Raw genomic sequence first — 17,486 nt, 5'->3', positions numbered from 1 at the left:
GTCACCCAGACAATTTCAGGTTTTCCATGAAAACTCACACTTTTATTCATATGCTAACATAATTGCACAAGGGTTTTCTAATCATCAATTAGCCTTTCAACACCATTAGCTAACACAATGTAGCATTAGAACTCAAGAGTGATGGTTGCTGGAAATGGGTCTCTGCACTCCTATGTAGATTTTCATTGGAAAAAATGCTTTTCTTTCAAAAATAAGGACATTTCTGGGGTGCCCAGGTAGCTCAGCTGGTTGAGTGGTGACCTATAAACGGGCTATAGTCCCGATGCAGCAGTCTGGGTTGGTTTCCAGCTCACGGCCCTTTGCTGCATCCTTCTCCCTACTTTCCTGTCTACCTCTCAACTGACTTATCTAATAAAGCCAACAAAAGGTCAAAAAAATAACTTTAAAAAGCAAAAAAGGACATTTCTAAGTGACCCCAAACTTTTGAACAGTAGTGTATATGCTTCTCTTTGGATCCAAGTCGTCACTCATACTGTTTCTACACTTCAGATAACACCAGTCCAGTTTAGCTGATTTATTGTTTTCATCCCTGAGGTGTTTATTTCTTTTGTTAATGTTTTCCTCATTGGCAAGACCTTTTCCTAAGAAAGGAAGGATGCAGCACAATAAATCAGTCGTTTTTCACCTTTCACACAGCTCAGTATAGACAAACACTATAATTAATGTATGTCTTTGGAAAATAGCCCAGAGTGCCTATCAGAGTTGTCAACCCCTCAATTATTTGCCACAATAAAATGATATTGTCATCTTTCACAGAACTTCAAATATGCAAATCTGTGCTTCATGTATCCATTAAACAAGCACACAGACGAGATTCAAATATACCAAAGGGCTTATAGACCAGCTGGTTTCAATAACAGTTTAGGAGATGCTTTGGCCTTCTGTCATGTCTATGCATGGCATGAGCATCTGGGCCTTCTGGCCATCTCATTCTGTACCTACAGGGTCATACATGCATAATCCATATAAGATGACTCTCTTTATTTCACATGCTTCAGAAGAAGCACATAACAGTATGTGGCAATGAGGCAGAATAAAGGTACCACCACTGATTCCATGGGAAATTGGCACAGTTGCAACTATAGCTCTGAATGAAATGATTTGAGTTGTTTTCCACAAGAGAACACAGAGTTATGTAGATTCCAGGAGAAGACTATCGCTTACAGAATCCTTTAGAAGAATTTAGAAGCTAATCTCTGCAGCATCTTTGATGTTATATGTAATCATCTGTCTTCTGTGCGCACTGTGTTTGTAAGTATTGCCCACCTGCAGGTTAGGGCAGCTCTGCAGTACCCATGTAATCTGGAGAAGATCGGGGAGGTTACTACGTTAGGAATGTTGATAAAAATATTTGAAACTGAACATAATATGGTGACTTCTGGGCCAGTTGGGACTGATTTCCTACGATGAAGAGTTTTACAAATAAGGGGTCTGGGGTTTCTTTGAAGACAGATTAAAGAAGACCCTGTTGTGTGTGGAGGAACCTTGCTGTTCTTGTTGGGACAGGATCACATGCATGTAATTAACAGGTGGTTCCTGTCGTAGCTTTGCATACAGCCCTGAGTGTCAGCAGCAACACAGAGGGACTTGCTGGAGCGTCTGCTGCCTGACAGACATCAAGATGCTCTGGCTGAGTCTTCTGACTCTTCTGATGCCCGGGCAGACTCTGGTGACAGCCTTACCTCTCCCAGCTCCAGAGATGTCAAAACAGCCTCATGCTGGACCATCTGAAGCTGACAAGGAGTTTGCAAAGGTATTTATCTCTTTATGAATATGACATCTTTAAAAAAGATTTTCAAATATAGCCTGCTAAAGTTACATGTCTTTACTGGGATACTTGGATTTCAGTGTGGACAGCTTTATAGCCTCTCTATTTAGACCTGAGTGGAAGCCTGCTTTGGTAGAGTGATGGTTGTTATTGCAAACGAGTGTTGGATTTCGCTTAAAACCTCTTAAATGACCTCACTGTTGACCCACGAAAAGGACTGTCTGTTGTATAAAGTTCCAGAAATCCTTTTTTATAGGTCCACAAATTTATGAAAACAGTAAGTTTTTGTTGAGTTGAGAATTTAGTAGAAGTATTGCAGGGACAATTTCATGCAATCTCTTTTATTTGTGCCTTGTTATGTAGACAAACATCTTTTAAAATTTCTTTTATATTGGCATTATTGATTCATAAGTTAGGTTTTGCATTTAGCAGCATCTAGGCTCAGTAAGACATGTTTATACTGTGAGAGAGGCACATTGTTTCCTTCTGTGGTTTTGCATTTCTTACTCCTCTTATTACATTACAGGCACGCAGGCTTAATTATTTTTTTTGTCTCAAAATACATTACTTTGATTTATTGTAAAGATGAGATAATATAAAAAAATGTCGTGATGCCAGAACTTAATTAGATTACTAATTCATGTCTGCCTCTGTGAAGCATCACCTGAAGCAAAATGTGTTGCATCAATAATGATTCCTTATGAGCGCTCCCTGTGGATGTCTGCCACCTGGTTTCATTCTCAGTCGGTGATCAGTGATCTCTGATCATAGGAGACGTGAAGCACGTCTAAAAAGCCAGCGTTAATTGGTGGCAACATAAAAAAGGCAGGAGATAACAGCAGCCACCTACTGAGTTGCTGTTAACATTTGTCAAGAAAAACTTATAATAGGATTGTCAGTCCTGCATATAAATGTCAGATTGATGTTGGATTATTGGATAGAGTCAACTGAGATGTTTTGTGTATTTAGTACATTTTAAATGCTTTTGGGAAGCACTGCAGCTCTAACTGGCTGAATGAGGGAGAACTGTTTGACTGAATGCTCACTCAGATTCTTAGCCTTCATTATTCATTGCCTGATCTATCTTTTTTATGCTGTGTATTTATATATTAGTATATTTATGCAGTGTATTTTTAATCTGAGACATCTCTAAAGTACAAATATTGTTTAGATCCACTTTCTTTTATAAAATATTTATTATACATCTTGTTAAATACATAAAAAATAACAATTTGTATATTTGTCTACTGATACCCAATACTCTTTTTTTTCACCTCCAATTGTATTTCATCTACAAACACTGTAATCAGGCTTACACTAAAGAATTTATCAATACTGTACAATTTTCGGGTGAATTTGAATAATAATGATAAGTATTAATTAATATAATTTTTAAAAATACACATTTAACATCATTATTGATAAACATACTCTGTAAAGGCGCGTGTGAATAGAAAGTGGCTGTGGAGATTGCTGTACAAATGATCGTAGAGCTGCGGTAATCCTAAAAGTCAGAGGCTACAGAATCTTTATCCCGTTTGTGGTTGATGGCGACACCTACAATTACATGAGTGCAGCCACGTTTCTGCGCCATACTATCATTAAAGGTTTGAGAAAATGTTTGGAATGTTTACTGTAAAGCCATTTCAGGAGTGGATGATTTGTGTTGCCGCTGAGCTGGCGTGACATTGTGAGGAACAACAAACATTACTGTGTTCAAGGAAAAGACTTTTTTTTAAACAGCTTGTTTTGGGAAGTGACTATGTTTGTTCTGCCTGAATGATATAAATGGTCTTCTTTAGGAATATCTGCAGCATTTCTATGGCTACCAGCCCAAGGCAGAAAGACAGAAAAGGACTGCAGACCCAGATGGAGATGCTGACTGGACGACTGGACTGTGCGATAAGGTCCAGACAATGCAGCGCTTCTTTGGCTTGCCTCCAACTGGAGAGCTCACAAAAGACACTCTGGCAGTTATGAAGAGGCCCCGCTGTGGTCTGTCAGATGTGGAGCGATTTGGGGAGACAATTCGCTGGAAGAAGACCACTCTCAGCTACAGGTTAGAAATAATTAGGCATTGGCACCCAGATAGCTCAGCTGATTGAGTGGGCGACCCATAAACAGGTCCTCTCGTCCTTGTCGGAGTAGCCTGGGTTTGATTCCAGTTGGTAGGCCTTTGTTGTAGGTCTTCCCTCTATTCTTCTCCCTGCATTCCTATCTTTAAAAGAAATGATTAAGCAGTGCCCTTCCACTATCTGCTGTATGTGTTTTCAAAACCCCCTTTACTGCAGGAAAATTTCAAGTTTGGCAGAATATGTCACCCCTGCCAGTGTTTCTTGTTCAGTTATTAAATTTAATGACAGTGTTTGCTTCCCTGTGTGCAAACGTCCCACCAAAACATTCTCCCATCGCTATGTAGAACAAGAAAAGCACTCAGAGAGCGCATTACTCCGCCAAGGCTGCTCAATCGTTGTATCATTTTCGACGGCTGAAATCTTGAAAAAATTTGTGGCAGAAATCACGGCACCATAGAATGTGGCCATTTAATATACGTAGATGTACCCACAAACAAAATGATGTTGCACTGAGCACAGGTGTGTGTTATGCATGTGTAAGTTATGTATGGATACCGAATCGTGTGACCTGAATACTGAGTGGGCAACAGGAATTGACGGGACTCGGAAACACATCAACAAACACAACAGTTGTTCCTTGTATGGTTTCTGACAGGTAAGTCCCAATAAGTCCGCAGCGGTGGATTTGTAGAAGGATCGCAATCATCAATAGGCAGCAGACGTAGTGTTCACTTGTAGTCATAGTTACAGTGACGCTGTGCCGCTATCTTTAGTTATTATGCTCCATATATCTGGAACAAACTCCCTGAAAGCTGTAGGTCCGCTTTATCTCTCACTTCTTTTTTTTTCTCTCACTTCTTTTAAATCACAGCTTAAGACTTTTCTGTTTGCCACTGCTTTCCTATTATAGCTTATTTTAAATTGTTTTAAATGCAAATTGTGCGGCGTGTAGAACCACTGGCTGCTTTAATATTACAGTGTGAGATCTGAAAAAATGAAAAAATCAGGAAGACATTTTCTGTAACGGCATTCATTTTAACATCTTAATAATAACACGCAAAGGGTCAATGAAAGTCAGAGTTTTAATAATAGCCTATCAATGCAAATACAAATTACTGCAAGTGTTGTAACGTAAGAAGTAACTCATGGTTAGTACAAAATAATATATTCTGCTCATACAGCCTGTTGCCTGATTTAGTTCCATCAAAAAATAGATTCATTTACGTGTTACCTGATTGGTGGCTACAGTCTATATGGGCTGTGCAGCTGCTGCCATGCGTGTGTCCGCTCCTCGTGTTCACATTACGAGATGGGGTGGGGCGAGTTGGGGCACGGCATGGCATGGCATAGCACGGCACGGCACGGCACGGCACGGGTCATGTGTGTGTGCCTCTCTGTGTGTGTTTAATGTTTAAATTTTTTTTAAAAAAAAGTTGAGATGCGGAGGGCACCTGCCTGATACTGAGGGCAAGGGGCAGGCGCTCTAGCACCACCTGATTTATCAGCCAAAACCCCAAATGTGAAAGTCATTAAATATGTCACATTCGTAAAGATTAATACAATTTACAATTCTATAAACAGGATTGCTGGCCACAAATTCCCTACCTCAGCTTCGAAAGTTAACAGAACCTTCAGGGCAGCTTGGAAGCTCTGGTCCAGCGTTGCACCACTGAAATTTCGCAAGCGGAACAGGAGAGAGGCTGACATTGTCATTTCCTTCCACAATGGCGGTGAGTTCTAGAAGTCCAGATCGCCTCATTCAAGCTGTATTGCACTAATCCAACACATTGACATGCGGCATACAGGATTGGCAGAATATATTCTAATTTATAATACTGCACTGTTTGTTGCAGACCATAAGGACGGCTCACCTTTTGACGGCCAAGGTGGAATCCTGGCTCATGCCTTTCTGCCTGGGTCTGGTATTGGTGGCGATGTGCACTTTGATGCCGATGAAGACTGGAGTTTTAATTCTACTGGTACTGTCACTCTTACAGTAGAGGAACATATATGACGTACATATATAATCTACCGGTCAAAAGTTTTAGAAGGCCCCAATTTTTCCAGTTATTTATTGAAATTCAAGTAGTTCAAGTCCAATGAATAGCTTGAAATGGTACAAAAGTAAGTGGTGAACTGCCAGATGCTAAAAAAATGGTAAGGTTACACAAAACTGAAAAATAATGTACATTTTAGAATTATGCAAAAAAAAAGCCTTTTTCAGGGAACAAGAAATGGGTTAACAACTTAAAGCTGTTCTGTAGCAATGGAGGTTGATCAAGCCTTAAAAAATGATGCTACCAAATCCTACAGGTGTCCCAACTTTTCTCGATTACTTACCACCCCCTCTGTCTGTGTAAAAGTAGTGTTAGAACACACCGTGGCACCATACCCTCGAGAGCATTATGTGAACAGTATTGTACTGCAGAAAGTAGTGTGTTGCAAGAAAAATGGTGAGGTAAAGACAATTAACAATAGAAGAGAAACAGACCATCATTACACTTAAAACTGTAGGTCTTTCTGACAGAGAAATTGCAAAGAAAGTCAAGGTGTCAGTGAATACAGTTTTTTTCATAATTAAAAGGCACTTTGAAAATGGAGAAAACTCTGACAGGATGAGGTCTGGAAGACCCAAAGCCACAATAGAATCAGAAGACAAGTTTCTAAGAGTCAGCAGCTTGATGATAGGCAGCTCACAGGACAACAGCTTCAAGCACAGCTTAGTAGTGGTCGTAGTAAGAAAGTCTCAGTTTCAACTGTGAAGAGAAGACTTGGAGTTGCAGGTTTGACAGGTCGAGTTGCAGCTAGAAAGCCATTGCTAAGATGTCAGAGTAAGAAAAAGAGGCTTGTCTGGGCCATGAAACACCTACTACTGAAGACTGGAAGAAGGTATTATGGACTGATGAACCAAAATTTGAAATCTTTGGTTCATCACGCAGGATCTATGTACGCCGTCGAGTAGGAGAAAAGATGGTTCCTCAGTGTGTGACATCAACTGTCAAACATGGAGGAGGAAGCATGATGGTCTGGGGCTGTTTTACTGGATCCAGGGTCAGTGACTTGTACAGAGTGAGAGGAACCCTGAACCAAAACGGCTACCACTGCACTCTGCAATGCCATGCAGGCAGTACCCTCTGATATGTTCCTAGTTGGTCAGGGATTTATCCTACGGCAAGATAATCCCCCCCCCCCCCCCCCAAAAAAAAAAAAAAAAAAAAAAAAAAATATATATATATATATATATATATATATATATATATACTTACTGCCTAAGGGAGTTCCCTGATAGTTCTGCAAGAGCCCTTAACTCCCCTCTGAATGCATTGACTAAACTGAGTTTAGTATATACGATCTGACAGATTTGCATTATGAGCTTAAATTTATGAGATATCTTCCCTTACAAATCATGAAATTGTTTCTGGGTTACATACTAGCATTTTAAACCTGACAGATTATCTCATCAATATGTCATGCTTTATAACCTCTCGGTAACATAAAAACTCGTGTTTTCCCCCTCCAGGCTTCAACTTATTTGCAGTGGCAGCCCATGAGTTTGGCCATGCACTCGGATTGCCCCACTCATCTGACCCCGGAGCCATCATGTACCCAGCATACAGCTTTGCCCCCAACTATGAGCTACAGCTCTCCTTCCGTGATGTCAAAGACGTCCAGCACCTTTATGGTGAGTTTAGCTGGTTTCAGAGGTGTCATGTTACTGCTTGACTTCAAAAGGTTTGGAGATTTGAGAGTTGTGAAGCTCTAAGAAAACCACTGATCAGTGAGGTTAATCAGAAAAAATGGCTTCAGTTTGCTAGGTAGCATAAAGATTGGACTCTGGAGCAATGGAAGAAGGTCATGTGATCTGATGAGTCCAGATTTACCCTGTTCCAAAGTGATGGGTGCATCAGAGTAAGAAGAGAGGTGGATGAAGTGATGCACTCATCATGTCTAGTGTCTACCAGCCTGTGGAGGTTAGAGTTATGATCTGGGGTTGGTCAGGTTCAGCAACGTTATGTTCCCAAAGAATGAGGTCAGCTGACTACCTGAATATACTGAATGACCAGGTCTGTCCATCAGTGGAGTTTTTCTTCCCTGATGGCACGAGCATATTCTAAGATGACGATCCCAGGATTCATGGGGCTCACATTGTGATGAGTGGTTCAGGGATCATGAGACGTCATTTTCACACATGGATTGTCCTCCACAGAGTCCAGACTTCATCCGCACTGAGAATTTTTAGGATGTACTGGAGAAGACTTAGTGCAGCAGTCTGACTCTCCCATCATCAATATAAGATCTTGGTATAAAATGAATGCAACTCTGGACAGAAATGAATGCCGTGACATTGCAGAAGCTTATCGAAACGATGCCACAGTCAGTAAATCTGTGTCGCTCTCAGAGCTAAATGAAATATTAAAGTGTGTGACTTGTTTTTGAAGGGCAGTGCATTTCTTTAAAAGGAAAGGAACAATTAGGTGGTTTGAAGAATAATAAATTGGCAAACACACTGTATACAGATACACAGCGCATTGAAACTAGACTGTTGTGGAACTCAGAATGGTACCTGTATTAGTCTATTCACATCATTTGATAAGTATATAATAATACAGTAATATTAACTGTAAAATAAGCAACTGGAATAGATCAGTATGTGATTCCTTAACGCTCCCTTTGAATTCGTAACATTGGAACATGGTCCTTTTTTTAGGTTCAATTGAATATGAACATGTGTTGTTGCTAGGTGTTGCACATAAAATATTAATACAAGTTTAGTTAGATACACATAATAAATATATATACACATGAAGACACTTCAGTAATTAGTGCTGTTTGTTGTAGATATTAAAGCATGTTTGTTTATCTTCTTTCTAATGTTTTATCATTTTATGACTATTTGATACTGGCCATGAGCCAAGCTTTAATTTGACATTTAAATTCTTCTCTTCTCATAGTATCTTTCTACTTCACTTTTTCTATCGCTGCATCTGCGAAAATTTCATGTTTTGATTCATTTTGTTGCATTGCAATAGATGTTTAACTGGAATGTGTTTGTGGTTGCATTTTGTACATCCCTCTGGCTGCAATTAGCACTTCCATTATTGCTTACTGTACATGTCTAAAGACTACAACAGCGACAATACAATGTAGGCTAATATGTTATCTGATAAAAGCAGCTCCTCATGAAAAGAGAAGTCTGGTGACAGAGAGGATCAAAATGAATCTGTGTCAACTGTTACATTATTTTTTTTGCAAAAATTAGTGAATGTTAAAGAACAGCCTAATACAAACAGCACACAAATGTCGAGTAATTATCACATTTTGATGTGTGTATCAAAACACGATCAGTCTATAATATGGTTCATGCAGGTTTGTGACTTTGGCTTGGAAATGATAAGATTGTTTGCACATAATATGCTTCTGTAAATCACAGTGTGCTTGTAAATGTCAGATAGCTTGTATATGACTCCATTTTTGGTGTGGTGGATTGGTTTCAGAGGGCAGTGTCTTATCTTTTGAAGTTTGTTTGGGTTTCTTTCTGTTGTCTGCAGGTATTAGTCCCAACTTTCCTTCCCTAGTTTTGAAAAAGCCTCCTCCAAGAACACCCGACAAGTGTGATCCAGATTTGTCCTTTGATGCTGTCACAGAATTACAACAGGAGGTCCTGTTTTTCAAAGACAGGTACGTAAATCATGTCAGTACGCCTGATAGAAAACCTTAACTTTCACTGGGTGTCTTCTTGACGCCCAGTTTATAATGTGAGACTGAATATTCTTTCAACACAACTCTCTCTTTTCAGATTTATGTGGCGGAAACATCCTCAGTTTGAGGAAACAGGAATCACCCTGATTAGCAGTTTGTGGCCAGACACTGTACCCAGCCACTTAGATGCTGTGTATGAGAATGTGGGGAGGAATGTTTTGACATTTTTCAAAGGTGAAGTAAACCTAAAATGTACCGGAAATTATACCACACTCAGATTAACTGAATAAATAGTAGATCAAAAATATACATGTAAATATGTGACACTACTTCTTTTGTTTCAGGTCATCAGTATTGGGAGCTCAGGCAGTTAAAAATGGAGGAGGGTTTTCCTAGAAACATATCAGACTTGGGCTTCCCCTCCAGAATTCAATCTGTAGATGCTGCTCTTCACTTCAGAAATGACCGCTACACCGTGTTCTTCACTGGCAACGAATGTTGGAGGTATTTACGATTCCAGTTTCCCTCAGTTCTTCCCCTCTATTTCTGTCTTTATAATGAGCAACGCTACTTCCAACAACGATGATGACTGATGTTTTCCACAGTTCTGGTATTGAATGAGTGTCAATGGAGAGCTGAAAGAATTGATGCCAAGCTGGAGTGAGTTCCTCTGCAAATGTTTTTAGAAGAAAAGCAGATATATTGTCTGGCCCTGTCGATTTGTTAGTTTGTAATGATTGAAAAACCCGACTAACTGATTGGCATATCTGAGCACTCAGACACAGGAGATTTAAAAAGCATGTGCAGCCATAATAAAACTGGAATTTTAAAAAAAATCAGTTTTTAAATCAAATCAAAGCCTTTATTGTCATTGTATGACACTGCATACAATGAAACTGAAAAATGAAATAGTTTTGAGCTTAAAATATATGCTACCGTTCAAAGTTTGGAGTCACCCAGACAATTTCATGTTTTCCATGAAAACTCACACTTTTGTTCATGTGCTAACATAACTGCACAAGGGTTTTCTAATCATCAATTAGCCTTTCAACACCATTAGCTAACACAATGTAGCATTAGAACACAGGAGTGATGGTTGCTGGAAATGTTCCTCTGTACCTCTATGGAGATATTCCATTAAAAATCAGCCGTTTCCAGCTAGAACAGTCATTTACCACAATAACAATGTCTAGACTGGATTTCTGAATGTCATCTTCGTTGCTTTTCTTTCAAAAATGAGGACATTTCTAAGTGACGCCAAACTTTTGAATGGTAGCGTATAAACATTTTTTCACGTATTTTATTGCATAGGCATTGAAGAAAAACAAATCTTTTTAAGTTGCAGTTCTCAAAAGGGACTTACATCATATTTTGTCACACATGAGTTAAGACAAAACATTCTCACAATGCAAGTGTTATATCAAACTGTAATGCAATTTCCTTTGAAGAAGTTAAGTCAGAGTACTATTTGCTAACATCATATCATGTCATCATCCAGGTTCCTTTTGTTACAAATTTACCAGTAGACACTACTGTTCAAATGTTTGGAGTCACTTAGAAATGTCCTTATTCTTGAAATAAAATCATTTGTTTTCAATAAAGATGACATTAAATTAATCAGAAGTATAGTATAGATATTGATAATGTGGTAAATGACTATTCTAGCTGGAAATGGCTGATTTTTAATGGAATATCTCCATAGGGGTACAGAGGAACATCAGCAACCATCACTCCTGTGTTCTAATGCTACATTGTGTTAGCTAATGGTGTTGAAAGGCTGACTGATGGTTAGAAAACCGTTGTGCAATTATGTTAGCACATGAATAAAAGTGTGAGTTTTAACGGAAAACATGAAATTGCCTGGGTTACGCCAAAGTTTTGAACCGTAGTGAATGTAAGGAAACACATCTGTCTCTGCATCAATCCTAACCAAGACTGTGCATATTTACTGATTATTTCCTGAGTCTCGAAAGGAACATAGCTTGAAGCAGTCTGAATGAACGGGTAATAAAATATATGAAGATGCAGACAAGTTGTATGGATGAAGTGAGTAGATCAAATGGAATTCTCCCTGTAGTGGAGAGCACAGACTGACTTGCAATAAGATTCTTTAATGAAACCAGTTAGAATCAGGATAAATCTGTCATCAGGCATAAATAAATTCAAAGAAATGCAAGTAATTAGTGATGCGCAGACTGCAACTGTTGTGCTACAGTTTCTAAATATTCAAGTGTTGTCATACTCTTATGTACCAGCACTTTGACTAACCATGTTATTGTATATGTAGTAAGTCAGACTAAACCACACAGACCGCTTCCTCCTCAGGTTTTGATGTAATACAAATGACACATTTCCCATGTGAATAAAGTCAGATGAATTTCTCTACTGTCTTGGCTATTTCCCATTGCACAAGTGTGTTTTAAGCTGATCGATGGTGTGGTTTGTCACACTTCCCGATGAGATGTACTTGTCTGTGAAGAATTGTGACTTTCAAGCAGAAAAACATAAAGATAAAGTACCAGCATGTTTTCATTGTGTCTAACATCCAGGTACGATGAGCAGCAGAAGATGATGGACGGTTCAGCGATGCTCACAGAACAGCAGTGGCCGGGGATTCCAGCTCCCATAGACGCAGCTGTGTTCATTGAGGGTATATCAGTCTCCTCTCTTTTTACATCTTAAGAATGTTACACATATCATTTTAACAATACGCTCTTCTTAACTTAAATGCAATCCAAAAAATAAATTAAAAATGACGCTGACAATGGTGAATATCTGTGGAAAATCTGCTGGGAAATATGCATGTACACTACCAAACTTACCTTCTCAATTAAATGAGAAGGTAAGTTTGGACACATCTTCTCATTTCATGGTTTTTCTTTATTTTCATGACTATTTACATTGTAGATTCTCACTGAAGGCATCAAAACTATGTATGAACACATGGAATTACGTAGTAAACAACAAAGAGTGAACTAAGTCAAAACATGTTTCATATTTTACATTCTTCAAAATACCCATCCTTTGCTTTGATTACTGCTTTGCACACTCTTGGCATTCTCTCCATGAGCTTCATGAGGTAGTCACCTGAAATGGTTTTCCAACAGTCTTGAAGGAGTTCCCAGAGATGCTGAGCACTTGTTGGCCCTTTTGCCTTCACTCTGCAGTTCATCTCATCCCAAAACATCTGGACTGGGTTTAGCTCAGGTAACTGTGGAGGCCAGGTTATATGATGCAGCACTCCATCACTCTCCTTCTTGGTCAAATAGTCCTTCCACAGCCTGGAGGTGTGTTTGGGGTCATTGTCCTGTTGAAAAATAAATGATGGTCCAACTAAATGCAAAGAGGATGGGATGTCATGTTGCTGCAGGATGCTGTGGTAGCCATGCTGGTTCAGTGTGACTTCAGTTTGGAATAAATCCCCAACAGTGTCACCAGCAAAACACCTCCACACCATCACACCTCCTCCTCCATGCTTCACCGTGGAAACCATGCATGTAGAGACCATCTGTTCAGCTTTTCTGCATCGTACAAAGACATGGTGGGTGGAACCAAAGATCCCAAATGTGGACTCATCAGACCAAAGCACAGATTTCCACTGGTCTAATGTCCATTCCTTGTGTTTCGTGGCCCAAACAAATCTCTTCTGCTTGGTGCTGTTAACTTGCAATTTCTGAGGCTGGTCATTTGGATGAACTTCTCCTCAGCAGCAGAGGTGACTCTTGGTCTTTCTTTCCTGGGGCGGTCCTCATGTGAGCCAGTTTCATCATAGTGCTTGATGGTTTTTGCGACTGCACTTGGGGATACATTCAAAATTTTTACAATTTTCCGGACTGACTGACCTTCAGTTCTTAAAGTAATGATGGACTGTCCTTTGTCTTTACTTAGCTGATTGGTTCTTGCCATAATATGAATTCTAACAGTTAAAAAGGGCTGTCAACTGTGTAGCAAACTCACTTCTGCACAACACAACTGATGGTCCCAACCCATGGAAAAAGACAAGACATTCCACAAATTAACCTTGACAAGCTCATCAAGAGAATGTAAAGAGTGTGCAAATCTGTAATCAAAGGAAAGAGTGGCTATTTTGAAGAATCTAAAATATAAAATATGTTTTGACTTGTTTCACACTTTTCGTTTGCTACATAATTCCATATGTTTTCATTCATAGTTTTGATGCCTTCAGTGAGAATCTACAATGTAAATCATCATGGAAATAAAGAAAAACCCTTAAATGAGAAGATGTGTCCAAATTTTTTCCTGGTAGTGTAAATGCATACAGGAGTGACGAAAGAGCTTGCAGAAAATGAACACATTTATTAAGGCTTCTAATTAACATCATACATGAACTTTACCACACATGCAACAGAATGAACATGACAGAGGCCCTAGTAAAGGATGCAAATTTGATGAAAACATGTAGCCACCTGTTTTACTGATACTTAAACTGATTGTGTATGTTTCTGTGTAGAATTAATTCTCCTCCTTCTGTACGGTTCCATGAGACTGTACATGTAGCTACATGTCATGACATGAAAACGTTAAATGTCGATGTTCACACACCAACACCTGTTTTCAGTGATGAGTATAATTTAATTTGGATCATTTGATACCTAATTCATTTAAAAAAAAGGTCAATACTGATGTTGATTTTAGTCTGTATCAGATTTTCAACATTCTTTGTGAACCTACGGAGCCCTGCTGGGGTCATGGTGGGAATTTTTTTGATCTGCATTCACAATTGTTTCTTCACAATAACTTTTGCATTCCCCAAAATATGCTTTATTCTCCCTCTCATCCATATGAACAGTAGATATATTAATGTGTCAGTGGTGTTCTAACATACTTCCAGTTTTGGAAAACACTCCGCTAACACTACAGAAAAGTGGGCTGATGAGGCACTTGGTACATTTATTGCTCATTATTCATTTTTAAAAGCGGATATGACTCGATTTATGGCTGTTGTTCAGGCTATAATTATACCATTGGCAGTCAGTCAGTCAGTCACAGTGACAGCTGTGTTATCTCCAGGCTGCAGTCATAGAGAATATCCCAGCTGCTGCTTTCTTAATGTAATAGTGCAGACATGTGCCTGACTGCCACAGCTGAGGCTGCACTGACTCTCTGTAGTCACAGTCAGCGGTCATCTGTAGACCACATGATACTGTATCAAAGTACAGGGGGGTCATTCCAGAATTGGGGGACATTTAACATTCCACTCATCAAATTTCAAATAGTCTATATAAAAAATACTAAAACATGCAGTTGTTTAAACTTACTTGTCCTGAGATCAAATCTAAAAAAAAACTAGGAGGCAAGAATGTTTTAAAAATATTTTTTAAAATACCAAATAAATCTGGAGTTCCCCTAAAATGCCATTTTTCTGTTGCCCCACCTTGATGATGATCAAATTGAATCTCAAATAAAACAGTTAAAATGAAACCCAAATCTCCTTTTTTGGTATTATTTTTTTTATTGGTGTCTCTTGTAATTGTAGGAGCATTTTTTAAATCAACATAATATTTTAAATAATAATTATAATGCATGGAACTTGTGTCTGACAACATGCACCCAACCCTGTTACCATAACCTTTTTAACTGGTAGAGGAAGAAGAAGAAAACAGTGAAGCACATGATACACTGGAATTAACATCATCAAACAGAGCAAAGTTATATCCTCTCTTCTATTTTTCCTATATTCCAATATGAGGGAATGTCAAGCAGACTGTGAGGGAATGCAAATTAAAAATTCTTGCTGTGACCCTCAAAGGGGCAAATATTCTGTATCATGTAAGAATGCCTTCATTGTTGTCTCTTTACAGTGCCACTAACTCCATACTTTTGTTGATGTGAGTGTGTAATAAGCTTTAACATGCCATATTTTTGTCATTTTTTCAAAGCATGAGATATAACTTGCAAGGTGTCCTAAACAAATTTACAATACCACAAAAAAACACTTCACATGGCTGTCTTCTACTGTAGTCTGAACACCCACATTCATTGTATACATATGCTACAATACTGAGTTTGATTTCCCACAGGATTTGTGCACTTCTTCAAGGGAAACCTCAACTACAAATATGACTCCAACTTGAAGCGCGTTGTTTCCATCAGCCCTGCCAACGAGCTGCTGGAGTGTGAGAAGGAAGAAGATAATGAAACAGTGACAGGGAGGAGAGAAATGAAGGAAAGCTCTCCCTGAAGCATGGTGATGATGATGATGATGATGATCATCACCATGATGATGATGATGATGGTGCTGTGTGTGTGTGTACACAAAGTGTTTCAATACTGGACATTCGGCAATAACCACAATGTAGCTAATACTGAACTGGGAACTAATGAATAATGCAGGGAAGTGCTTCAAAGTGTTACCTCAGTGTGTAATACAGTGTTGTAATAATGGTAGCTGTATCCTTTTTTGGTATTGTGTTTGATTTATCTCTCATGTTTTTAAATGTGTGTTTCAATCAATTTTTTTTAGATTTGAAAAATCACATGTATATGCATGTCTATACTTCATCTTAGTGATTTTATGATTCTCCCTCTCATTACTGTGACACTGTGATTTATTTCTCACTTTTTAAGGGGAGAACTTTGTTTAGATTTAGAATGTTTGATTAAAAAGGAACTTTTTTTTTTTTTTTTTTTTAACAACACATTCCTGTGTGTGTGAACGAGGCAGTGCGTTTGCTCAACATAGTCGTTACTGTTGCTGTCAGTGTCCAGTGTTTGGTAATGGTGGCCGAAATGTAGCTTTCCATTAACAACGATGAGCAAAGTGGCTGTGGATTATTACAGACAAATAATGCTGGAAAATCACCACCTGCAGTTGAGTCACACAACACCTTAATCAAGTGGAAAAACATTTCATTTCTCTATGCACTACAGTGCCCTTGAATCTTTTATATAATAAACAGACTTTAATGTTTTGATAAAATCAGAGTTACAGTGGAAATGGTTACAAAGCTGAAAACATTAATGCTTTTCTGTAAGTGACTCACGTCAGTAAACGCTTGATGTCCTCAGATGATGGAGCCCATTCAGCAGAGTTCTCCTACTGCCAAATCTTTGGATTTGAAATGTAGCGTAGCAGCATGAATCATCACAAACACACCCAAATACAACACTAAGATAACCGTGCAAATACATGCAGAAGGGCAAGGACCTCTGTGAAAGAAATATTATAACAACAACAACAAAAACAGTCCTGTGGAAGTGTATTTAATGACCATTGCTTACAAAATTTTACAAAAACTTAGGTCATGACAAAAGTAATCTCTATCAACAGATACACAGACTTTATGCTAAGACATCAGACAGTAGCTGGTGGCCTCCAAGACTGAGACAGAATGAATAAATAAATGTACTGAACAGCAGATTATTTGTAGATCTTGACAACACATTACCCTGAAATCCATTCATACAACCATCCTCAGCAAATGCATGTTTTTCATTTGTTTTTGAAGATATGGAAACAAATTAAATGTAAATGTGAAAACCATGTGACCATGCTTTGCATGTTTTTCACTGTTCTCATTTTTTTTGCACATCTGGACACAAGTATAGATTTAAAAATCCAAAATGTTTATGTGTAATTCTGTAAAACATATACTATCATTCAAAAGTTTGGGGTCACCCAGGCAATTTCATGTTTTCCATGAAAACTCACACTTTCATTCATGTGTTAACATAATTGCACAAGGGTTTTCTAATCATCAATTAGCCTTTCAACATGATTAGCTAACACAATGTAGCATTAGAACACAGGAGTGATGGTTGCTGGAAATGTTCCTCTGTACCTCTATGGAGATATTCTATTAAAAATCTGCCGATTCCAGCTAAAATAGTCATTTACCACATTAACAATGTCTAGACTGTATTTCTGATTGTCATCTGAATGTCATCTTCATTGAAAAAAA

The 17,486-nt window shown here is 38.6% G+C and overlaps 1 protein-coding gene across 1 annotated transcript; it reads left to right on the top strand.

Moving 5' to 3' along the window:
- Window positions 1-1,486: 1,486 nt before the first annotated feature.
- Window positions 1,487-17,068, top strand: LOC111583609 (collagenase 3). Its single transcript, XM_023292783.3, has 10 exons — window positions 1,487-1,774; window positions 3,592-3,848; window positions 5,446-5,594; window positions 5,718-5,843; window positions 7,385-7,546; window positions 9,414-9,543; window positions 9,662-9,798; window positions 9,909-10,068; window positions 12,114-12,214; window positions 15,606-17,068. The coding sequence occupies exons 1-10, from the start codon at window positions 1,643-1,645 to the stop codon at window positions 15,764-15,766; spliced, it is 1,515 nt and encodes a 504-aa protein (XP_023148551.2). The 5' UTR covers window positions 1,487-1,642; the 3' UTR covers window positions 15,767-17,068.
- The last annotated feature ends 418 nt before the right edge of the window (window positions 17,069-17,486 follow it).

This window comes from Amphiprion ocellaris, chromosome 14 (genome assembly GCF_022539595.1).
Source record: "Amphiprion ocellaris isolate individual 3 ecotype Okinawa chromosome 14, ASM2253959v1, whole genome shotgun sequence".
In the NCBI taxonomy this organism is placed as follows: Eukaryota; Metazoa; Chordata; class Actinopteri; family Pomacentridae; genus Amphiprion; species Amphiprion ocellaris.
The sequence above is the reverse complement of the archived record's forward strand: the minus strand, read 5'-3'. Positions and strand labels throughout refer to the sequence as shown.